Source organism: Carettochelys insculpta, chromosome 6, assembly GCF_033958435.1.
Source record: "Carettochelys insculpta isolate YL-2023 chromosome 6, ASM3395843v1, whole genome shotgun sequence".
Taxonomy (NCBI): Eukaryota; Metazoa; Chordata; order Testudines; family Carettochelyidae; genus Carettochelys; species Carettochelys insculpta.
Genome location: NC_134142.1, coordinates 124652889 through 124676552, shown reverse-complemented (window position 1 = coordinate 124676552; position 23664 = coordinate 124652889). Strand labels below are relative to the sequence as shown.

Sequence of the window (23664 nt, the reverse complement as noted above, 5' to 3'; positions counted from 1 at the left end):
TGCTCGGTTGAGATCTGCACAGCATCTGGTGAATGGGGCCTGAGCCGTGTTGAGCACAGTGGAGTGCAGATCTCAGAGCCTGTGTGTACTATTGCAACATAAATAACAACACGCTAATAATTAAATGATAATTAACAAGCAGTTAAACAAGAATGTTCCACCCCAGACCCAGCTGCATTTGAGCATCAGCAATAACTCCATAGGACACTGGGCTCTGCTGGCAGGGGAGATCCAACCAGGAAGGTATCATAACACAAATGAAGGCAAGTGATGTCTCTTGTTCCTGATGGGACATCTCGACAGCTGGGACCGTGCAGGAAAGCGAGAGACTTGCCTGTTAGCCTCTGACACTCTGCCAGTGGGTAAAGGAAGCAGATGGCGGATGGGGGGAGCCAGAATTCCCGAATGTGGGTTGGTGGCTAGAAGAAATGGATCTTTCTTTTGGGTCCTTTCACTTTTTGCCCTGCGAAAGAGACCAGAAGGACAATAGGCAGTGAGTCCAGGGGGTATTTAGCCATGGTTATGATGCCTTGGTGGATGCCAAAGCATTGCAGACACAGGAATCACTGCCTTGGAACTGAGATGCAGCCACCTCTGGGGCAGAGCTGCAGGGGGGCAGCTGTCCAGGGAAATTGCTTGGGGATGGCTCTTCTGGCCTTGAAATGCAACCATCTCTGCTCCAATCCCTGCAGCACAGCGCCCCCTGCTGGGCCCTGCCCTGCCCCCTCCAGCACAGCGCCCCCTGCTGGGCTCTGCCCCATTCCCTCCAGCACAGCGCCCACTAATGCTGCACTGGGGCATTTGGGCCAGCCCTGCCTATCAGACACTGATGAGGCAGATCTGGGCCCTGGGTGGCTGATTGGTTGGCAGGAAGGGTGGAAGGTTGGTACCAGGTGCTGGGAAGCTGTTGTGCTTGCAGGGCAGGGGTGGGGGGTGAGAAGAGGGATTGTGGGAGGAGCAGATCGCTCTGCAGCGATACCACACAGTCAAACGCCCCTAGACTTCAAGGGGACCTGGCTTGACAATGTCCTGGCTGGGATGACTTAGTGGGGGTTGATGCTGCTTGAAGCAGGGAGCTGGACTCGATGACCTCCTGAGGTGCCTGCCAGCCCTCGGATGCTATGATTCTATGACCCAACAAGGTCCTGAGTTCCTCACCTTCCCTTCGTTTGGCACCACTGAATGGCTGCGGCTTCTTCCTCTTGCCCCTGGACCCTGCAGGTGAAAGAGATGTATAGTCAGTCGCATTCATATTCAAAAAAAAAAAAAAGGCAGTCCAGTAGCACTTTAAAGACTAACAAGATAATTTATTAGGTGATGAGCTTTCCTGGGACAGACCCACTTCTTCAGCCCAGAGCCAGACCAGAACAGACTCAATATTTAAGGCACAGAGAACCAAAAATAGTAATCAAAGTGGACGAATCAGAAAAATATTACCAAGGTGAACAAACCGGAGAGCAGAGGGGCAGAAAGAGGAGGGATTCAAGAATTAGAGAAAAACAAGTCATTTCTTTTCTGATAATATTTTTCTGATTTGTCCACCCTGATTACTATTTTTGGTTCTCTGTGCCTTAAACACTGAGTCTGGTCTGGTCTGGCTCTGGGCTGAAGAAGTGGGTCTGTCCCAGGAAAGCTCATCACCTAATAAATTATTTCGTTAGTCTTTAAAGTGCTACTCGATTGCTGTTTTGTTGTCCAGTCGGTGAGTGTGTGAGCCCCGGACGGCTGTGCCCTGCTCCCTGTAGCACGGTGCCCCATGCCATTGTGCGGTGCCAGCCCGGACAATCAGGGAGAGCATCCTCTATGCAGCCCTGTCCACCTCCCTGCGGCTCAGCTCCCCTCACAGCACTAGAGGGGCTGGTGGTGGCAGAGCCGGTCTCTGGATGGCTGGTTGGCCGGCAGGGTGGAAGTTTGTCCCAGGACCTGGGAGGTGGCTCTGGTTGCGAGGGGGCTGGCTGCAGGAGGAGCAGCTCGCTCTGCAGTGGGCACAATCCCAACAGCCCTTCGAAGTGGCTGAGCAGTGAAAAGTCACCCTAGGGTGCTTCAGGGCTTCACCTTCCCCTGGTTTGGCACCACCCTGTGACCCTGGTTTCCGGCCCTGGACACTGGAACCTGCTGGGGAGGGAGGCACAGTCAGCCTCTGACTCTGCATCTGCCACAGCAGCACGTCGCCCCCTTGTGCCCAACTGGGGTACCAGGCTCACCCAGGAGACAAGGCGCCGCCTGCGGGGTCCCTGCCTTGCTTCCAGCGACCCTGGGCATCGCCCTGGTCCACTGGCGTCAGCTCTGCCAGCTCCCGCTAAGCCTCCTGCAACTCGGCACCCCTGATGCCACGCCAGAGGGGCTGGTGGTGGCAGAGCTGGGCTCTGGGCGCTTGGCTGGGGGGGTGGAAGGGGTTTTGTGGAAGCTGGGGACGGGGGGGACCCTTGGTTGGGTGTCAGCTTGCAAGAGGGGCGGCAGTGAGCAGCACAGGCCCCCTGCTGAGCCCCGCCCCACCTCCCTGCAGCACAGCGCCCCCTGCTGGCTCCACTCCCTCCCTGCAGCACAGCGCCCCCTGCTGAGCCCCGCCCTACCTCCCTGCAGCACAGCGCCCCCTGCTGGCTCCACTCCCTCCCTGCAGCACAGCGCCCCCTGCTGAGCCCCGCCCCACCTCCCTGCAGCACAGCGCCCCCTGCTGAGCCCCGCCCTACCTCCCTGCAGCACAGTGCCCCCTGCTGGCTCCACTCCCTCCCCGCAGCACAGCGCCCCGTGCTGAGCCCCGCCCCGCCTCCCTGCAGCACAGCGCCCCCTGCTGAGCCCCGCCCTACCTCCCTGCAGCACAGCGCCCCCTGCTGGCTCCACTCCCTCCCTGCAGCACAGCGCCCCCTGCTGAGCCCCGCCCTACCTCCCTGCAGCACAGCGCCCCCTGCTGGCTCCACTCCCTCCCTGCAGCACAGCGCCCCCTGCTGAGCCCCGCCCTACCTCCCTGCAGCACAGCGCCCCCTGCTGGCTCCACTCCCTCCCTGCAGCACAGCACCCCCTGCTGAGCCCCGCCCCACCTCCCTGCAGCACAGCGCCCCCTGCTGGCTCCACTCCCTCCCCGCAGCACAGCGCCCCCTACTGAGCCCCGCCCCACCTCCCTGCAGCACAGTGCCCCCTGCTGGCTCCACTCCCTCCCCGCAGCACAGCGCCCCCTGCTGAGCCCCGCCCCACCTCCCTGCAGCACAGTGCCCCCTGCTGGCTCCACTCCCTCCCTGCAGCACAGCGCCCCCTGCTGGCTCCACTCCCTCCCCGCAGCACAGGCCCCCAGCTGAGCCCCGCCCCACCTCCCTGCAGCACAGTGCCCCCTGCTGGCTCCACTCCCTCCCTGCAGCACAGCGCCCCCTGCTGAGCCCCGCCCTACCTCCCTGCAGCACAGCGCCCCCTGCTGGCTCCACTCCCTCCCTGCAGCACAGCGCCCCCTGCTGAGCCCCGCCCTACCTCCCTGCAGCACAGCGCCCCCTGCTGGCTCCACTCCCTCCCCACAGCACAGCGCCCCCTGCTGAGCCCCGCCCCGCCTCCCTGCAGCACAGCGCCCCCTGCTGGCTCCACTCCCTCCTTGCAGCACAGCGCCCCCTGCTGAGCCCCGCCCCACCTCCCTGCAGCACAGCGCCCCCTGCTGGCTCCACTCCCTCCCCGCAGCACAGCGCCCCCTGCTGAGCCCCGCCCCGCCTCCCTGCAGCACAGCGCCCCCTGCTGGCTCCACTCCCTCCCTGCAGCACAGCGCCCCATGCTGGGCCCTGCCCCACCTCCCTGCAGCACAGCGCCCCCTGCTGGCTCCACTCCCTCCTTGCAGCACAGCGCCCCGTGCTGGGCCCTGCCCCACCTCCCTGCAGCACAGTGCCCCCTGCTGGCTCCACTCCCTCCCTGCAGCACAGCGCCCTGTGCTGGGCCCTGCCCCACCTCCCTGCAGCACAGCGCCCCCTGCTGGCTCCACTCCCTCCCTGCAGCACAGCGCCCCGTGCTGGGCCCTGCCCCCCCCCCCGCAGCTCAGCACCCCCAGCTGGGCCCTGCCCCCCTCCCTGCAGCACTGATACAGTGGCTGGGGAATGACACGTTCTCAGGCATCTGCGACTCACCTCCCCCTCGTTTGGCACAACCGGGTGGCATCGGCTTCCAGTACCCCTTGCCACTGGAAACTGAGGGGCAGAGAGCTATAGTCGGGGAGTGGCTCTGCTAAGTCCCCCAGCCTGTCCCCTGCAGCACTGCGCCCCCTAGCAGTGCAGTGCAGGGGGGGTCCGCATTGGTGGAGAGGGGAGAGCCCCCCCGCCCCTGCCCTGCGCCCTACAGAACCACACCCCTGGGGCTGCACTAGCGTGGTGGGCGGCGGTAGGGCAGAGCTCTGGGTGGCCAGGGGTGGCTGGCAGGGTGGGACGTTGGGCCTGGGAGCTGGAGGTGGCTCTGGTCAGGAGAGGGCAGATGGCAGGAGGGGCAGGTCGCTCTGCGGTGGCAGGACACTTCCAAACGCCCCTGGGAAGGCCTGGGAGTGTGAAAGGGGCCTGGGCCCTCAGGGACTCACCTTCCCCTCGTCTGGCACAGCTGGGTGGCACCAGCTCCCCCCATTCCCAGCCGGAACCTGCAGAAGAAGAGGTTGTCAGGGAGCGTCTCTGAGTTGCCCGCATTGTTCTCTGCAGCTCCGCACCCTAGTGCTGCCCTGGGGCACTGGGGTCAGCCCTGCCCATCGGGGGTGGTGCCTCCTGCTGGGCCCTGACCTGCTCCCCACAGCACATCACCCCCTGCTGGGCCCTGCCCCTCCCTGCAGCACAGCGCCCCCTGCTGGGCCCTGCCCCTCCCTGCAGCACAGCGCCCCCCCCCCAGTGCTGCACTGGGGCATTGGGGGCAGCGCTGGCTGTGAGGGCAGAGCACCCCCTGCTGACTCTTGCTCTGTTCCACACCCCCCGTGTCTCCTATGGCCATCCTGGGGCGTCAGGCCCAGTGCGGCCCGTCAGGGGCAGCGTCCCCCAAAGGCCCCCTGCTCCGGTCTCTGCCACGCAGCGCCCCCTGCTGGTGGTGGCCGCGCTGGGCTCTGGGTGGCCAGTGGTGGGAAGCTTTGGCCCAGGGGGCCGCTCGCAGGAGGGGAGGGGAGGGGAGGGGAGGTCTCTCTGCGGTCCCACCACACCTCAGAACGCCGCGTGGCCTTGCAGGGGGGCACAGAGGCAGCTCAGGCACCTGGGGAACTCACCTTCCTCATCTGAGGCACCAGCCGGGGTCACTGGCTTTTCCCCCCCTCCACATGTAGCTGCGGGAGAGACCGTGGCCTGGTCAGTGTGGGAATCACCCATATGGATCCCTGCAGCCGGCACAGGGCCCCGTCCCACCGCATGGGGGTCAGCGCCCCTTCCTGAGCCCTTCTCGGCCCCCTGCAGCCGGCACAGGGCCCCCCGTCCCACCGCATAGGGGTCAGCGCCCCCTCCTGAGCCCTTCTCGGCCCCCTGCAGCCGGCACAGGGACCCCCGTCCCACCGCATAGGGGTCAGCGCCCCCTCCTGAGCCCTTCTCGGCCCCCTGCAGCCGGCACAGGGCCCCGTCCCACCGCACGGGGGTCAGCGCCCCCTCCTGAGCCCTTCTCGGCCCCCTGCAGCCGGCACAGGGCCCCGTCCCACCGCATAGGGGTCAGCGCCCCCTCCTGAGCCCTTCTCGGCCCCCTGCAGCCAGCACAGGGCCCCGTCCCACCGCATGGGGGTCAGCGCCCCCTCCTGAGCCCTTCTTGGCCCCCTGCAGCCGGCACAGGGCCCCGTCCCACCGCATGGGGGTCAGCGCCCCCTCCTGAGCCCTTCTCGGTCCCCTGCAGCCGGCACAGGGACCCCCGTCCCACCGCATAGGGGTCAGCGCCCCCTCCTGAGCCCTTCTCGGCCCCCTGCAGCCGGCACAGGGCCCCGTCCCACCGCATGGGGGTCAGCGCCCCCTCCTGAGCCCTTCTCGGCCCCCTGCAGCTGGGCACCTCCTCATGCCGCGCGAGGGCAGCCAGGGGTGGCAGAGCTGGGCTCCGGGTGGTTGGCAAGCAGGGTAGGCGTGTCGCAGACACGGGAGGGAGCGCTGGCTGCAGGGAGCGGACCACAGGAGGGGCAGGCACCTGGCGGGGATCACACACTTTCTAGCACCCGCTGCACTGCTCAGGGACTCACTCTGCCCTCGTGTGGTGCCCGTCATAGTCCCCGGCTCTCCTCCCGCTCCGCCGGGGCCTGCAGGAGAGAGAAGCAGTCAGGGAGCGTCTGTCAACACCGCGCTGCCGTCTGCGCCAGGCCAAGCGTCCAGCTCAGCCACGCAACCATTGCGCAGCTGGCGTCAGCGGCTCCGAGAGCAATTGCTCTGGCCGGGACACAGCTGGAGGGAGACGGGAGCGTTGAGCTAGGACCTCCCTGGCTCCTGGTGCCATGGAGCAGCACCCTGGCCTGCTGGTTCGGTTTCGCGCAGCCTCGGTAGGCGCACGAAATCCAACCCCAGGAAATCGACTCCGTCAGTCCGCCCGCTGGATGTGCACTGGGTGCAAGGGGACAGCGCCCCCTACTGGGCCCTTCCTCTGCTCTCTGCAGCACGGCGCCCTCTGCCGCCACCCTGGGGCACCCGGCCCAGCACTGAGTGCCAGGGGCGAACACCCCTGCCCTGCTCTGCCCCACCCCCTGCAGCTGGAGCCCCTGGTGCCACACTGGAGGGGCTGGCGTAGCAGAGCTGGGCTCTGGGTGGCCGGGCAGTGGCAGGCAGGGTGGGCGGCTTGTCCTAGGACATGGGCGGTGGCTGTGGTTGGGTGGGGGGGGGCAGATTGCGGGAGGGGCCAGGCGCTTGCGAGGGAGCATCCCCGTCGGAGCACGTCGGAACGGCTGAGGAGTGAGAAGAGCCCTTGGGTGCTCAGCGACTCACCCTGCCCTTGTGTGGTACCAGGCGTGGGCGCAGGGGTTCCCGCCTCTCCGCCGGAGCCTGCAGGAGCAATAGAGGAAGAGTCAGGGAGCGTCTCTGGGCCATCCACGTTGTCTCCTGCAGCCTAGCGCCCTGGTGTCACCGTGGGCTATGGGGCCTGCTTTGACTCCCAGGGCTGTTCTGTTCTGCTGTGCTCCACCACCTGCAGCCTGGCACCGGGTAGCGTCACACTCGAGGGGCTGGCAGTGGCAGAGCTGGGCTCTGGGTGGCCGGGCGGGTGGCAGGCAGGGCGGAAGGTGGCTGTTGCAGGAGGGGCAGATCCCTGTGCAGGGCACACACCCTTCTGAACCCCGGTTAACTGCCTGGGGAGTGAAAGCCTGTCCCCAGGTGCTCAGGGACTCACCTCGCCCTGGGGTGGTACCAGCCGCTGGCACCGACGTTCCCCCCTCTGCACCGGAGCCTGCAGGAGAGATGCGTAATCAGGGAGATTCTCTGAGACACCCGCATTGGTTCCTGCAGCGCGGCGCCCCCTAGCGCAGCAGTGGGGCATTAGGGTCAGCACTGGGTGCAAGGGGACAGCGCCCCCTACTGGGCCCTTCCTCTGCTCTCTGCAGCACGGTGCCCACTGCCGCCACCCTGGGGCACCCGGCCCAGCCCTGAGTGCCACGGGCGAACACCCCTGCCCTGCTCTGCCCCACCCCCTGCAGCTGGAGCCCCTGGTGCCACACTGGAGGGGCTGGCGTGGCAGAGCTGGGCTCTGGGTGGCCGGGCGGTGGCAGGCAGGGTGGGCGGCTTGTCCTAGGATATGGGCGGTGGCTGTGGTTGGGTGGGGGGGGCAGATTGCGGGACGGGACGGGCGCTTGCGAGGGAGCATCCCCGTCGGAGCACCCCGGAATGGCCGAGGAGTAAGAAGAGCCCTTGGGTGCTCAGCGACTCACCCTGCCCTTGTGTGGTACCAGGCATGGGCGCAGGGGTTCCCGCCTCTCCGCCGGAGCCTGCAGGAGCAATAGAGGAAGAGTCAGGGAGCGTCTCTGGGCCACCCGCGTTATCTCCTGCAGCCTAGCGCCCTGGTGTCACCGTGGGCTATGGGGCCTGCTTTGACTCCCAGGGCTGTTCTGTTCTGCTGTGCTCCACCACCTGCAGCCTGGCACCGGGTAGCGTCACACTTGAGGGGCTGGCAGTGGCAGAGCTGGGCTCTGGGTGGCCGGGCGGGTGGCAGGCAGGGCGGAAGGTGGCTGTTGCAGGAGGGGCAGATCCCTGTGCAGGGCACACACCCTTCTGAACCCCGGTTAACTGCCTGGGGAGTGAAAGCCTGTCCCCAGGTGCTCAGGGACTCACCTCGCCCTGGGGTGGTACCAGCCGCTGGCACCGACGTTCCCCCCTCTGCGCCGGAGCCTGCAGGAGAGATGCGTAATCAGGGAGATTCTCTGAGACACCCGCATTGGTTCCTGCAGCGCGGCGCCCCCTAGCGCAGCAGTGGGGCATTAGGGTCAGCACTGGGTGCAAGGGGACAGCGCCCCCTACTGGGCCCTTCTTCTGCTCTCTGCAGCATGGCGCCCACTGCCGCCACCCTGGGGCACCCGGCCCAGCCCTGAGTGCCAGGGGTGAACACCCCTGCCCTGCTCTGCCCCACCCCCTGCAGCTGGGAGCCCCTGGTGCCACACTAGAGGGGCTGGTGATGGCAGAGCTGGGCTCTGGGTGGCCAGGCGGTGGGCAGGAAGGGTGGAAGCTTTGTCCCAAGAGCTGGGAGGTTGCTGTGGTTGGGTGGGGGCAGATGGAGGGAGAGCCACTCTTCTGAACACCCCACAAACATCCAAGGGACTGTAACAGTGTCCTCGGGTGCTCAGGGGCTCACCTTGTCCTCCTGCGGGACCAGCTGTAGTCACTGGCTTCTCTCCATCACTGCCAGAGCCTGCAGGAGGGAGAGGTATGGTCAGGGGGTGTCTTTGAGTCCCCTGCATTGCTTCCAGCAGCGCAGAGCCTGGTAGCAACCCCATGGCCATTGGTGCCTGCCCTGCCCACTGGTGGAGAGTAGGTAGCCTCCAACGGAGCACCCTGGTTTTCCTTTCTGGTCTTCCATCCAGCCACTGACAGAGCCCCACTGCTTGGTGTGGGCACCCAAAGAAATCAAGGCTGCTGTCTGGATCTGCCCTTACTTGGAGTAGGCTTCACTGGGCAGGCATCCTCTTCTGTGATGGCTGGAACGGGCATGGGCTGGGGGGCAAAGTAACCATCCCGTGTGATGTCCATGATCCAGTTCTCATGTGCTCTAATGTCTGTGTACACCCCAGGCTGGCTCTTCTTCCCGCAGCCGTTCCTGAAGCTGGAGAGGCCGGTCAGGAACCAAGCACCCTTCTCATTGCATATCAGGGGTCCCCCCTGGTCAGCCTAGACAGCCAAGGGCAGAGGAACAACTGCATGAGTTCTGGAACAGGAGGATTCTCAGGGCCTGCTGCATGGAGGTTATCCCAGGCTTTCCCCCTCGAGTGGCTGCATGAGGAGAAGTCCCAGAAATTCTGAGGAATACTTCTCCCCCTCGAATGAGCATGAGTTAACCCAGTGCGCAGTGGATCAGAGGTTGCACAGACCATCTCTGCCCTATGCAGAGCTACAGATGCTATGTCCTTGCCCAGTCCAAGGAAAGATTAGCCACAGACGACAGGAGAGGTCAGTTCCAGAGAACCAGGACAAACCCATGACTCTGCCATGGGCAAAATAGGACACATCAGCACCATAGAGAGATCCACCGGAAGGAGGGTGTCTGGAAAACGTGCCTGACCCCAAGCAGATAGTTCAGCCATGGCCGACGTAAACTTTCAGCACAATGGACCATAGATTGCTGGGTACATGCGCAGCCCAATAGTGGTTGGTTCAACCATGGCTAATAGGCCATTACAACGCTACAGGCAGTTCCATAACCCCCAGGTAGTGTGAGGCATGCCCAGCCTGGAGGCAGAATGGCTCAGCCCAAGATGATGGGACACTTCAGCACCATGAACAGCTCCAGAGAAGCTGGAATCTCCAGCTCATCCACAGCCTGAGGCCAGAGCATCTGACAAGCAAATGGGGCAGGGGGAAGACAGGAGGGTGGGACCCCTGGGGCTCTTCCCAGAACCAGGACACCTCATGGAAGATAGAGAAATGTTTCCCTTGACGAAGCCATGGAGCTCAGTCCCTCAGTGCCAGCTATGGTGGCTGCCCAGATGTTCTGAAAACCCTGCCCCACTCAGGAGCGTTGGCTGGAGGGCTCCCTCACCTCACAGCTGGTGGTCTCCTTTTGAGCGGCACAAAGCATTTCCGGCAGGATGGGCACAGCCTCACTCGCTGAGCTGGACTGGTTGTAGGTGCACTTACAGGCAACCGGCCCCATGAGCTCCACCTCCATGCCCTGGAGTGGCTGCACTGAGGAAGGCTGAGCTGTGGAAACAGAGAGATGTCGGAGTGTAAGCTGTCCACGACTACCCCTGAACCCATCTGCTGGTCCTTGAGCCGGCCAGTTACTGCCTGGGGTCCAGATCACAGGTGATGGCCTCTCGAGGGGAAAGGTCGCATGTCCCACGTACCGTTCTCCCGTCCCCTGACCCAGCAGGTGCCCCCAAGTCGGAAGCGGTGTGTTTCGTAAGGGAGGCAGACCGCCCATATGTGCTCCCCGAACACAACCGGCTGGCTGAGCCTCAGCAGCGCAATGTCTTTGCCCTCAATCACGTTCACGAAGGCCGCATGGAGGATCAGCTTCTGTAGGCCCCTCTCTTCTTGCCAGCGAGGCTCCACCCCATCCCGCCGCTCGCCCAGCAGCACCTTCCAGTCAGTGTGTTCCTGCCGCCTGCAACACAGACCCACAGGGGGTTACTGGTCTGTTGTTGGGGGGTGGAGGGAAGTCTGGGAGCCAGGACTCCTGGGTTCTGTCCCAGCTCTGGGAGGGAAGTGTAGGCTGTTGGGTTGGAAGGAGGCTAGAGCCTGGAGTCCTGGGTTCTGTCCCTGGCTCTGCAAGAGGAGTGGGCTCTAAGGGGTGGGGGCTGGGAGCCTGGACTCCTGGGTTCTCTCATGCTCTGATAGTACAGCAGGGATGGGGGCTCAGACACCTGGGTTTTATCTGTGACTCTGAGAGGAGAGCAAGGCCCAAAGGGGAGAACATAAGAACACCCAGACCAGATCAAACCAAAGGTCCATCCAGCCCAGTGTCCTGTCTGCTGACGGTGGCCGATGCTGGGTGCCCCAGAGGGACTGAACAGAACAGGGAATCATCATATGATCTCTCTCGTCAGCCAATCCCAGCTTCTGACAAACAGAGGCTAGAGACGCCCTCCCAGCCCATAGCTAGTGATGGACCATGGAGTCATCCAGCCTTTCTCCAACCCCTTTTACCCACTGGGAGTTCACAGCCTTCTCGGGCCAGGAGTCCCCCAGGTTGACTTTGTGTTCTGTGAAGACCTCTTCCTTCTGTCAGTTTTAAACCTGCCGTGTCTTAAAGTGGGGCAGGGCGTGCCCGGCAGGCAGTCCTTCTCCCGAGCAGACCTGGATCTCCAAGGAGTGTGACTCCTCTTCCTCCCTCCTGCCCCGGTCCCCGCGAGGCCGCCCCGGCCCAGTGCCCCTCACTCACTCGATGAAGCAGTGAGCAGCCGCCAGCACCCAGCTCTCGGCGATCAGGGCTCCCCCACAGATGTGCTGGCCTCTAAACTGTAGGCTCACGTACCAGGGCCAGGCCCCCTTGGCAGTGAAGCTCAATTCGTGGCCGTTCAGTTTGCCACAGCCTGGAGAGATTCAGAGTCAGTCACCTATTACCTGCCCTCGTAAGCCAGCCAGCCCCCCAGTCCTGTGGCTGGAGCAGAGCCAGTGCCCCGAGAGGGGAAAGGCCCCATGGCCGATTCCCCATGTCCCTCAGTCAGCCAGTGCCCCCCTGTGGGGCTGGACTAGAGCTAGTGCCTGTGGAGGGGAAAGGCCCCATGTCCCATTCTACAACTCTGGGTGGAACCAGTCCTCTACCCTGGGCCAGACCTGAGTGGGGGCCCCTGTCCCATTCCCCATGTCTCAGCACCAGCCAGGCCCCCACCTGGGGCCAGGTCAGAACTGGTGATCAATAGCAGGGAAAGGCCCCGATGTCCCATTCTCCGCTGGCCGTACCTTTGCACTTTCCTTCCTCGCTGCTGATGGGGGGCGGCCCAGTCTGCACAGCAAAGGAGGCTCCCCCGGTGTGGTTCTGAATCCATCTGGCATAGGCCGTGACCTCGGTCATCAGGATAGGGCTGTGGGGCTGGGCACAGCCTGCTGAGAAGCTCAGGATCCCGGCCTGGAACCACGTCCCGTTCTCGGAGCAGACCACTGACCCACCAGAATCACCCTGGGAAGGGGCGGGAAGGGGGATTCAGGCTGGAGAGAGCAAGGGGTGGTCCCTTTGCCCCTGCCGCCACTCTCTGAGCTAGGGGCAGCTCTTTGGTCCCCTCCCATAACCCATCTGCTCCTCTTCTCTCCAATTCCCCCCGTCCTGTCCCCGCCTGGTGCCCCCTTTCATTCACCTGGCAGGGCCCCTGGCCCCCACTCTGGAATCCAGCACAGATCAGCCCTGGCCCGGCGGGGTTGGAGAACTCCTTCTGGCGCAGGTTGTTGTGTATGCAGTTGCAGGTCTCCGCACTCAGCAGGTCCAGCTCCACCTTCTGGAGAGGCATGGGGTGTGGTAGCATCACTGCGGAGAGGGGAAGAAGAAGATGGCTCACTCTGCACCCTGACGGGGACATGTCTGCCCCAAGTGGGCAGCCAGGGCTAGGGATCTCCATCTCGGCCAGGGACTCTCCCCTTCACTCACCGTCCTCCTTCACCCGGCCCCAGCCGGTGGCCCAGCACTTGGACCCGAAGGCAAATTGGTGGCTGGCGTAGGGCAAGCAGACGGGGGCTATGTCGCGGCTGAAAGGCACAGGCTCCGAGAGTCGCAGCAGACTGATGTCCAAGCCCTTCGTGAAGTCTTTGTACTTCTCATGGGTGATGATCCGGGACACGTTACGCACTATGCCCCATGGTTCGTCACTGCTCAGCTGCAGACGCCCCAGCACCACCTTCCAGGAGGATGGGTCCGTGGTTGTGTCTTTCCTGCAAGGAGAGAAGAAACGGAGTGTCCTTACCAGGCCGGGGATGTGTTGGGTTCTAGACCTTGCTGTTATAGGCTTTCTGCTTTGAGGGGGAACTGAATTCTAGGCTTGGCGTAGATTGTGCGCATAGATCCAGATTGCTTCCTGACTCTTGGTTCTAGCTTAATGGAGCTTGATGGTTCTAGCTGCTCTTTTCTGGGGTTTTGGAGTATGATACCCACCTGTTCTAGATTTGTAGATTTGTGTCTCTTGGTGGTCATCTTTGTATGGCGCTAAACTCACTCTGGATTACAGTAGTGTGTTTGCAGCTCTACGTATATACTAGATTGTGCCTGCAGAACTCAGTTGTCTTGCTGGTGCTAACTCTTCTGCATTCGTGGCTATGGACCAACTCCAGATAGTACATGAAACGATACAGTTGTGGATGAGGCTAATTCTAGATGTTGTAGACAGCATGCAGTTATTGCTCTGGTTGTTATACCTAGTTTCCCGTCTCAGTATTTGTTCTAGATGTTCGAGAATCACTGCTCATTTGCATGTACCTTTCTAGATTCATGTCCCCATACTTTATAGATTGTGTGTATTGTGAGATCCACAACTTCAGAGGGTGCACACAGTTTTACATGCACTGCTCTTGGCTTGGTCTAAATTATGTGCCTGGTTCTAGAGTCGGTGCTCTGTACTACAGAGCCTGCACATCCTTCTAGATGTTGCAGAGGTTTGAGGGTTAAGCTCAAGATGTACTTGGAGACTAGCTACTAGAGTATCTGCTATATGTGGTCTGAGTAGAGGTGTGGTGTGGAGTTATAGAGATAAACTGTCTGTTCTGGGTGCAGCCTGGGGTTCTAGATTTTGTGCCCTAGGCTATGAAACAGTCCGGGAGGTACAGCTCCACCTTCTCTATGTAGATGTCAATCCAAGTTCTAGATCCACGGCTCTTGACTCCATTCTGGAGACCATGCCAAGTTCTCCAACTGCTCTCTGCCTCTGGGCGATGCGTGCAGCCCTGCAGGCTCAGCACTAGAGGGCACCCACGATTCTAGCTGCCCCGTTTTAGAGGCCCTGCAGCCTTTTATCCCCAGGGTGCTAGCCCTGAGGTTCTAGACTCACTCAGTGAAGCAGTGAGCCGCTGAGAGAACCCATTGGCCACCGATCACGGTCCCGCCACATATGTGCTTCCCACGGCTCTGCAGACTGGCTTGCCAGGGCCACTCTCCTCTCACAGCATCGACTCCACCGACGATCCGGCCAAAGATTCTCTGCTGGCCACAGGCCAGTCCTAGAGACAGGAAGGGGAATAGCTGTTACCCAATCATCTACCCAACACGTGGAGGAAAACGCAGACCTGGTTTCTCTTCCTCTGTGCGATGTACAAATCTCATAGAATCAGAGGGTTGGAAGAGACTTCAAGAGATCATCGAATCCAGGACCAATCCCAACTCACTCATCCCACCCAGGGCTTTGTTAAGATGGGACTTAAAGACCTCTGGGGAAGGAGATTTTACCATCTCTCCAGGTAACACATTCCCCAACTTTACCACTCTCCTAGTGAAATATTTTTTCCTGATGTCCAGCCTGGACCTCCCCAGCTGCTACTTGAGACCATTGTTCCTCATTCTGTCATCTGCCACCACTGAGAACAGCCTCTCTCCATCCTCTTTGGAACCCTCTTCATGTAGTTGAAGGCTGCTGCCAAATCCCGCCCCCACTCTTCTCTTCTGTAGACTAAATAACTCCAAATCCCTCAGCCTCTCCTTGTAAGTCGTGTGCTCCAGCCCCTTGTTGCCATCCACTGGACTCTTTCCAGTGTGTCCACATCCTGGTTTGCAGCGGGGGACTCAGAATTAGATTCAGAGCTCCAGATGTGGCCTCACCAGCACTGAATAAAGGGGAATAATCACTTTCTAGATCTGCTGGCAGTGCTCCTACTAATACAGCCCAGTGTGCCGTTAAGTTTTCTTGGCTACAGGGGCACACTGTTGGCTTACATCCCATGCACTGTACTTCCAGGTCCTTTTCTTCAGGACTGCTGCTTAGCCAATTGGTTCCCAGCCCATAGCAGTGCTTGGGATTCCCCCACCCTAAGTGCAGAACTTTGCACTTGTTCTTCTTGAACCTCATCAGGTTTCTTTTGGCCCAATTCTCCAATTTGTCTAGGTCTCCCTGGACCCTATCCCTACTCTCCAGCGTATCTACCTCTCCCCCTTGTTTAGCACCATCTGCAAATTTGCTGAGGTTGCAATCCTTCTCCTCAGCCAGGTCATTAAAGAAGATGTTGAACACAAACTTCCTCACCCATCAGCCTGGAAAATTGGAGCCTCTGTGCGAATGTTCCAATGGCTTTACTTGTGTATCCTATTAATATAGACTCATAGTCTGGAAGGACCCATTGAGTCCAGCCCCCTGTTCAAAGGAAGGGCCAAGTGAGCCTATCCGAACCCTGACAGGTGTTTGTCCAACCTCTTCTTAAAAACCTTCTGCGATGGGGATCTCGCAGCCTCCTATGGTAGCTTGGTCCAGAACTGAATGGCCCTTAGAAAGCTCCTGTCTGATTTCTAACCTATCTCCCCCATGTTGCAGATAACGCCCATCACTTCATGCTCTACCATCAATGGACATGGAGAGCCACTGATCTTCCGCCTTTGCATAACACCCTTTAACACATTTCAAGACGATACCATGTTCTCCTTTAGTCTTCCCTTCTCCAGACTAAACACTCTCAGCTTTTGAGCTTTTCCTTACCACACCAGTAATCTCAGCTTTCCCCAGTGTTTAGCTCTCCCCCAGACTCTCTCCAGTTTGTCCACATTGTTCCTAAAGTACAATACCCAGAACTGGGCGCAGGACTCCAGATGAGGCCTCACCAGCACTGAGCAACAGAGGACAATCGCCCCTGTATCTTCCATAAGACACTTGTGTTTGCTCCCCTAGAGTATTAGCCTTATCTTTCCATCCAAGGTCTAGAGAACATAACCCTAGGAGGGAGGACCTGGAAGAACTGGGCTTGTTTAGTTTGGAGAAGAGAAGCCTGAGAGAGAACATGAGAGCTGTTTTCAAGTATCTCAAAGGGTGTTATGAGGAAGAGGGAGAAAAAATGTTCTTCTTAACCTCTGAAAATAGGGCAAGGAGCAATGGGCTTAAACTGCAGCAAGGGAGGTTTAGGTTGGACATTAGGAAGAACTGCCTAACTGTCAGGGGTGGTTAAGCACTGGAATAAATTGCTGAGTATGGTTGTAGAATCTAGCTATTGAAGAGCAGGTTAGATAGATATCTAACAGGGATGTTCTAGATCATGGTTTCCCAAACTGGGGGGGGGCGTGCAGAAATTCCAGGGGGAGCATGAGGTTAACCTGCCCCCACACTATTCCCCCCACCCCAAGAAAGAGCTGGCCTTTGCTTCCGGCTCTCAGCCCCTGCCATTTTACGTGGGTGACCCAGTGCAGCTGCTATAAAAAGCAGGCAGCTAGCAAAGACCCATGTGGCGCTGGCTGCCTCCTGCAAATGAGAGTGAGTGTGGGTTGGGAGGGAGGTGGATGCGGTTAGATGAGGGGCTGGGGGTGCCTGGCTTTGTAGGAGAGCAGAGGAGGGGCTTTTGTGGGAAGCTCACAGGGCTTGCAGGGCTCGGGCAGCCAGCTAGCTTGTGGGACTCATGGGGCTCAAATGTCAGGCCCTGGCAGTGTGGGGCTCAGGTGGCTTGGGATGGTGGGGGGCCAGCTGGCCCTGGCAGCGTGGGGCTTGGGTGGGTGACTCGGGCAGCTGGCCTGTGGCTGGTGGGCGGGTGGGCAGCTGGTCCTGTCAACCCAGGGCTTGGGCGGCCAGCGGGCAGGTGGACGGCTGGCCCCAGCAGTGTGAGGCTCAGGTGGGTGGGTGACTGTCGTGGGCAGCTCTGGAGTCTGGCATTGGGCTCAGGCACCCGGCCAGCTGGGGCTGCACCAGGGAACCACAAGGGGCCAAGAAAAAGTATTTGTGCTTGTTTATAATTTTAAATAACATTTTTAGATTGAGCTTTGGTGTTTGTTTTAAATTACGAATGGAATGTTTTGTTAAAGGGGGTTGGCTGACGGTAAAGATCAGGCAGGGGGTGGGAGGATTTCCTCAAAAATCAAAAGGGGGGTGGGATGCCAAAAACTTTGGGAACCACTGGGCTAGATGGCCCTTTGTCCTGCTGTGAAGGCAGGGGCTGGACTCGATGACTTCTCAAGGTTCCTCCCAGGTCCAGGATTGCACCACATTGTCCAGTCATCCTATTTATGATCCCTGATAAGCCCCAGAGCCTTCCCAGCAGTACGACCACCTGGCCAGTAACTCCCTGTTTGGCTGGTGGGTGTTTAACGGTCCCTTCCCAAGCGCGGCACTTTGCGCCCGTCTCTCTTGTGTTTCCTCTCTCAGATTTCGGACCCATTCTCTGGGCATTGGCTCATTTGCAGAAGCTCCTTGTGAAATGCATAAACCCTCCTTTCCAAAGCCGCTGTTCCGTCTCCCACCCTCCACAGCGGAGCCAGCCACTTGGGAGCCTGCAAGAGGGCAACCAAAATCAGGTGCCTCCTGTCCTACAAGTTCAGATCAAAGGGTTGTTGGGTTTCCTACCTGCTGTCTCTGCTCCCGCCTGGAGGCCTGTAAGAGAGAAGAAAAAGGTGAGGAGCCTGTGTCAGGAGCCTCTGGGCATGATTCCATCTTGAGGGATGTGTTGGCCCAGCTGACCCCAAGTCTGACTCCAGGCCAGGCCCAATATGCCCAGGGGACCTAGCAGGGAGAACATGCATCCCGGAGCCATCATCTTCTGTGGACGAGAGCTCATGGGTTAGAGTGGGGGTGGGGGTGCCAGGACTCCTGGGTTCCATCCCGAGCCCTGGGAGGGCACTGGGGTCTGGTGGGTTAGAGCATGAAGGACGGGGAGTCAGAACTCATGGAGTCTATATCCTGCTCCTTGGGGTGTGCAGGGCTACAGTGGGGCTGGGAGTCAGGACTCCTGGGTTCCATGTGTAGGTCTCAGAGGATAAAAAGGCAATAGAGAAAAGAATGAGGAAAAATGGCCTAACATGCCAGGAGGCTCAAGGGGGAGGGAAAAACAAGACGTTGAAAAACCCACAAAATCACCTGCATGAAGGAAACGGTTTTAAAAAGTAACATGCAAATATTGGTTTTGTGCTTCCAACCCCATGGGCCTGTCCGCTAGGGGGCGCTCTCCCCGGTCGTCAGTGCTGGCCCCAGCGCTTCACTGTGGCTCTAGGGGGCACTGGAGTGACAGAGCTGAGGGTAGGGGGCTCGGTAGCGGGCACGCTCCAATCGCTGCCGCCCACAGTGGGGCACTAGGGGGCGCTGTGGGGCACAGAGCTGGAGGTAAGGGATGCAGTAGGGGGCATATGCCAATCTCCACTGCCCGCAGTGGGGCACTAGGGGGCGCTGTGGGGCACAGAGCTGGAGGTAAGGGATGCAGTAGGGGGCATACTCCAATCTCCACTGCCCGCAGTGGGGCACTAGGGGGCGCTGTGGGGCACAGAGCTGGAGGTAAGGGATGCAGTAGGGGGCATACTCCAATCTCCACTGCCCGCAGTGGGGCACTAGGGGGCGCTATGGGGCACAGAGCTGAAAACCACTGCGCTTGTGGGCCCTGGATCCCACTTTAAGGATCACTGATCCAGCCCATCCCTGATAGGGGTTTGTCCAGCCGGCTCTTAAATATCTCCAGTGCTGGTGGATCCACAATCTCTCTTGGCAATTTATTCTAGTGGTGAACTGGGAAATCTGCCTCAAGACTAACGTCTCTGGTTTAGGAGCTGAGATTTCAAAATATTTCTAAATGTCCAGGATGAGCGAGTGAGTTGCTCCGAGCTGAAGGCTCCCCACAGACAGTCCTAGCCTAAGAGCTGGCAGACAGTTGCTGTTGCCCTCAGTCAAAGCAGTAACTACAACAGATGGATAAAGTAACCCCCCAAAGCAGATTCCAGCTGTTTGCAAGAACCCATCCCATCCACACGAACCCAAGCATGTTCCTGATTGATTTTGCCACTCCCTGGGGCTGCCATTTCTTGGAAGACGGCATCCCAAGGAAGGACTTTCATCGCCAGCAGCCTCATCTTTGGGCTGGTGTTGCAAAGATTGGCACATGCTCTTTTGGGCTCAAACTCAGCCCCAGGGTGAGGTGCCTGACTCATGCTTTTCAGAACCTTCCCTCTCTCCCCTTGCTCTGATTTATGCGCCTTTCCAGCCAAAAGCTTGTACCATAAAACTGGCACCTGCGCTGGCAGTGAGAACATCTCAAAGGAGTGGCTCTCAAAGCAGAAACCTTGGCAAAACTTCCCCCGCAAACAAGTCCTTGCAGAAGGAGGTTAGATAAGAACATGGCACACTTGGGGGAGGGTACAGAGAAGAGCCCTAAGAAAGATTGAAGGATTGGAAAACTTTCCCTATTAATGAGATACTCTAGATCAATCTATTTAGCTTAACAAAGAAAGGGCTAAGAAATGCCTTGATTCCCATCTCTAATGACCCACACCGGGAATGAATATTTGTTAATGGACCCTTCCATCAAGGAGAGAAAAGTTTAACACAAGCCAATGGCTGCAAGTTGAATCCAGACAAATTCAGACTGGAGACAAAGGGCACCTTTTGAACAGACAGATGCTGCACCCCTGGCTAAACGTAAATCCAGATTGGAGGTTTTTTGGAGGGAGGGTCTGTAAAGCTAGCGGAAAAGTCCTACAGGGTGTGTTTTGCACAAAGTCAGGCTCTGGGGTCTAATGGTGGGAAGTCTATGACAGCAAGTAACAGACATGGGTCATTCTTCAGCTGTCATCTGTGGATCCTGGGGAACTCTGTGGACTAGGTCTAAGGGGTCCCCAGAAGACTTTACACTGGGCAGAATTCAACTTATCTGTACAGAGAATAGCGTTCCGAAGAGCCTTACACCGGCGTTCCCTGTGCGCTTGTGCAGCCACTGAGAAGAGATTGAAAGGCTGCCTAGCAGGTTAGCAGAGCACCCATGGCTAAGTTTTGTGCTTCTGCTGCTGGTGCAGATTAGCACCTGCCTTAGTGCACATAAAATTATTCTGCACATGGATGAAAAGATGAGAGGGAGCATTAGGCCCGAGCTTTTTAGGGGCTGCAGATGAGTAAAGGCTGAGAAGCACTGGCATATGTAATGAATATTCCTAGAAAACTGCCCAGGGTGGGACTGAAACTCTCGCTGCATGGAAACTACTCAGATACACTAACCGAGAGTCCTCCCCAGCCCTGAATATGCGCAGGCTGACCACCAGCCCAGCCCCAGCGTGGCAGCTCCCACAAACAACTTTCTCCGGCTTGTCAGCCTGGACGTCCATGTTCACCCCAAGTAGCTGTGTTGGGATCATTTCCCCAATGGGGCGGCGGGTGATGACATGGCTGCTGAGTTGGGGAGGCCACTTTGGAGATGAGCCAGACCAGCGCGCAGGTGAGAACATTACCAAAACTGGAAGAGAGCTCACAAGAACGGCCAGACCAGGTCAGACCAAAGGTCCATCCAGCCCAGTGTCCTGTCTGGTGACAGGGGCCAATGCCAGGTCATAGAATCAAAGACTTCTAGGGCTGGCAGGGACCTCAGGAAGTCATCTAGTCCAGCCCCCTGTCTAAAGCAGGATCAACCCCAACTAAGTCATCCCAGCCAGATGTCCCAGAGGCAGTGAACACAACAGGTCACCATCAAGTGATCCATTCCCCGTCACCCATGTCCAGCCTCTGGCAAACAGGGACACCTTCCTACCCACCCTGGCTAATGGACCTGGCTTATGGACCTGTCCTCCATGAATTTATCTAGCTCTTCTTGAGCCGTTAAAGCCTAGCTCCATCTATTTAGCTTAACCAAGAGCAGGTTCAGGGGTCTTTATCCCAGCCTGGAGGTACCTCCAGGGGCAGCCAGTATGGGACAACCCACTCTTCAGCTGAGCAGAGAAAAGCCTCACGCGATCCCATCGCTGGACAGTGGCACCAGACAATTTCAGGCCGGATGCAAGATGTACATGTTCAGCAGGGAGAGGAATTAAGCACTGGAACAATTTCCCCCAGGTTGGGGTGGGTCCCCCATCACTGCATAGCAAGAAAGTCTGTTTCCCTAAGAAACCTGCTCTAGGAGTTACTGGGTAGCAGGGATCTGGCCAGGGTCACCCACGGAAGTCAGACTGAGCTGAGAGCAATGATGGTCCCTTTTGGTCTGGGACTCCGCGAATCCAGCAGCCCTTAACGGATGCCCGAGCGACCTTCAGGACTAGAGAGGGGGCTGGACCTCGGGGCTGTGCCTGGCTGGGCAGGACTGGCTTTTCGTGAAGGAAGGAGCTCCAGGCTGTGGGAAAAGGGGCCAGGGAGGAGATTGCGTGAGGGGGACTGGGCAGGTGGAAGTCTGGGAAGCTTGGAGCCTGAACCAGAGCCAGGAGGAGGCTGGAGGTGGGGTGATGACTCACTGGGGCCGGGCTGCAGGGAGGTTTGGGTGGCTGTGGAGAGGAGCTGGAGGGAGCGGGAGGCTCCAGCAGAGGGGAGCTGGCAGGGAGGCTGCCTTCTGTGGCCAGGAAGGCCTGTGGAGGCTGAGTCCCCGGGAGAAGCCGGAAGGAAGGAGGGTGGGGGACCTGGGAGGGAGCCCCAGGAGGACATCTCCCGGCAGCAGGCCTGCAAGAGGACTCAGAGCAGGCTGAGACTGAGGGCAGCAGGGCAGTGGAGATGCCCAGACCTCCTGGCAGGACTCAGGGATGTACTGGGAGCTAAGGGGGATCTGGAGGCCAGGTGATGAGGGTGTTTGGAGTGACCTGCACTGGGGAGCGGTGGGCCTCAGGTGCACTCAGGTAGGGAGGCGGGGAAGGTGGGAATGTGTGATGTGGGTTTGAGAATGGAGCACCCCTGCATTGAAATGGGAGCTGGCTGGAAGCCAGGACTCCTGGGTTCTCTCCTTGGCTTTTGGAAGAAAGTGGAGTTTAGTGGTTAGAGCAGCAGGTGCTGGGACTCAGGATGCCTGGGTCCTCCTCCCACCTTTAGGAGGGGAATGGGTGGTCTTGTGAGTGAGAGTGTGTGTGGGGCGGGGAGGGAGGTCTGGGAGCCAGGACTCCTGGGTTCTTTTCCTGGCTGTGGGAGGGGAGTGTTGTCTAGTGGTTAGAGTAGCAGGAGCTGGGAGGCAGGACTCCTGCGTTCTCTCCCTAGCTTTAGGAGCAGGATGGGTGGGCTAGTGAATTAGGGTGTGGGGGAAGAGAGGTCCGGGAGTCAGGATTTCCTGGCTCTGGGAGGGGAGTGGCGTCTGGTGGTTAGAGCAGCAGGCGCTGGCAGTCAGGACTCCTGGGTTCTCTCCGCATCCCTGGTTTGCAGGTCCTATCCCCCTCTGCACAGCCACTCAGTGCCTCAGTCAACCTAACCCCAGCTTATCCGCCAGCCACTTCGAAAGCACCCAGCCCCGCCTTGCAGGCAGCCTTTCCTCCCAGCCCGCGACTCACAGATCCCGATCAGCAGCAGGCACCGAAGGCTGAGAGATTCCATCGTCCGTGGGCCCATTTCCTGCGCTCTTCCTGCACCTGCCTCCCAGGAACCGTTTAAATACACCGCACGCCTGCTGCCCCAGGTGGTCACACCCGGGCACACCTTGCCAGCATTACACAACACCCCTGCGTGTGCGAATGGGTTACTCACTGGTGCCTCACGAGTGCGCTTTCTGCCCTCCAGGTTTGCTGCTGCTGAGCTGCCAGGGAGTCAGAAATAGAGGGGCCTTTGGCCCTTGTCTCCTGGCTTGTCCCACTCATCTATGCCCACTTTTGGCCATTAGCCATCCAGGTCTCAGCTAGCCTCGAAGACTCTGTGGCTGACTGGAGAGCTGGAGGATTTTGAGATAAGTATCAGGGGGGAGCCGAGTTAGTGTGTACCTTTGAAAACAAGCAGTCCTGGGGCACCTTATAGACTAACAGCTATTTTGGAGCATGAGCTTTCGTGGGCAAGGACCCACTTTGTCTGATATCTGTTAGTCTATAAGGTGCCACAGGACTTCTTGTTGTTTTTGAGATGAGAGAGAGTCAGGAATTAAGGGCGGATGAATTCAGAAGAGAAGGAGCTCTTATTCAGACAGTTTAAAACTCCTTGGCCTGTTTCGGGGAATATCTATTGGACTCAAACATCTACTAAACAGAGGGGATAAAATCTCTCAGTGTTAAACAGCTGGATTTTCTTGCAATTTGTTGGTGCCTTTTAAACGCACTCAGCTAAAATTCACAATGCAAATTCAGGAGCAATTCTTTCTGAGTTAAATATTTGGATTTTAAATATTCAGACTGGGTAAGCTCCACCCCTCCATTCACACACATTTATCTCAAAGAACTAAGAAACATTCAGGAGAAAAATCTCTCTAGGTTAATTGTAACCCATATTTGTTGTATTTCTTGCAAGCTTTCTGGGTTAAAGGGTCATGCTTCCTTTCAGCCTATTTGACTCCCTTTTTAACAATTTCACTCAGGCACTCTACTTTGTGAAATTATTCTACTTTATTTGTCATGTCCAATATTAATCACTAATCAATTATACTGATTGATATTACTATAGGGTTATGTTAGACAGCGTAGGAACCTGTCATCCCATTGTGCCAGGCATGGCATAGATCAAGACAAAGGACCCCATTTTGCCAGGTTCTGCATCAACTGATAGTAGAAACCCCAACCTTTTGGGTGTTGGCTGCTACAGAAATTGCCATCCCCATATTCCCTGGTACTGAG

The 23664-nt window shown here is 58.7% G+C and overlaps 1 protein-coding gene across 1 annotated transcript; it reads right to left on the bottom strand.

The window, feature by feature from the left end:
* Positions 1-419: 419 nt before the first annotated feature.
* PRSS53 (serine protease 53) lies at positions 420-22444 on the bottom strand. Its single transcript, XM_074998618.1, has 21 exons — positions 22402-22444; positions 17540-17566; positions 14063-14231; positions 12673-12953; positions 12386-12552; positions 11994-12210; positions 11473-11623; positions 10436-10695; positions 10129-10289; positions 9029-9260; positions 8728-8784; positions 8211-8267; positions 7811-7867; positions 7276-7402; positions 6876-6932; positions 6143-6199; positions 5201-5592; positions 4538-4594; positions 4098-4157; positions 1159-1215; positions 420-463 (listed from the first exon to the last, which is right to left on the bottom strand). Exons 1-21 carry the CDS (start codon positions 22442-22444, stop codon positions 420-422), a joined length of 2730 nt encoding a protein of 909 aa, XP_074854719.1.
* Between the last annotated feature and the right edge of the window lie 1220 nt (positions 22445-23664).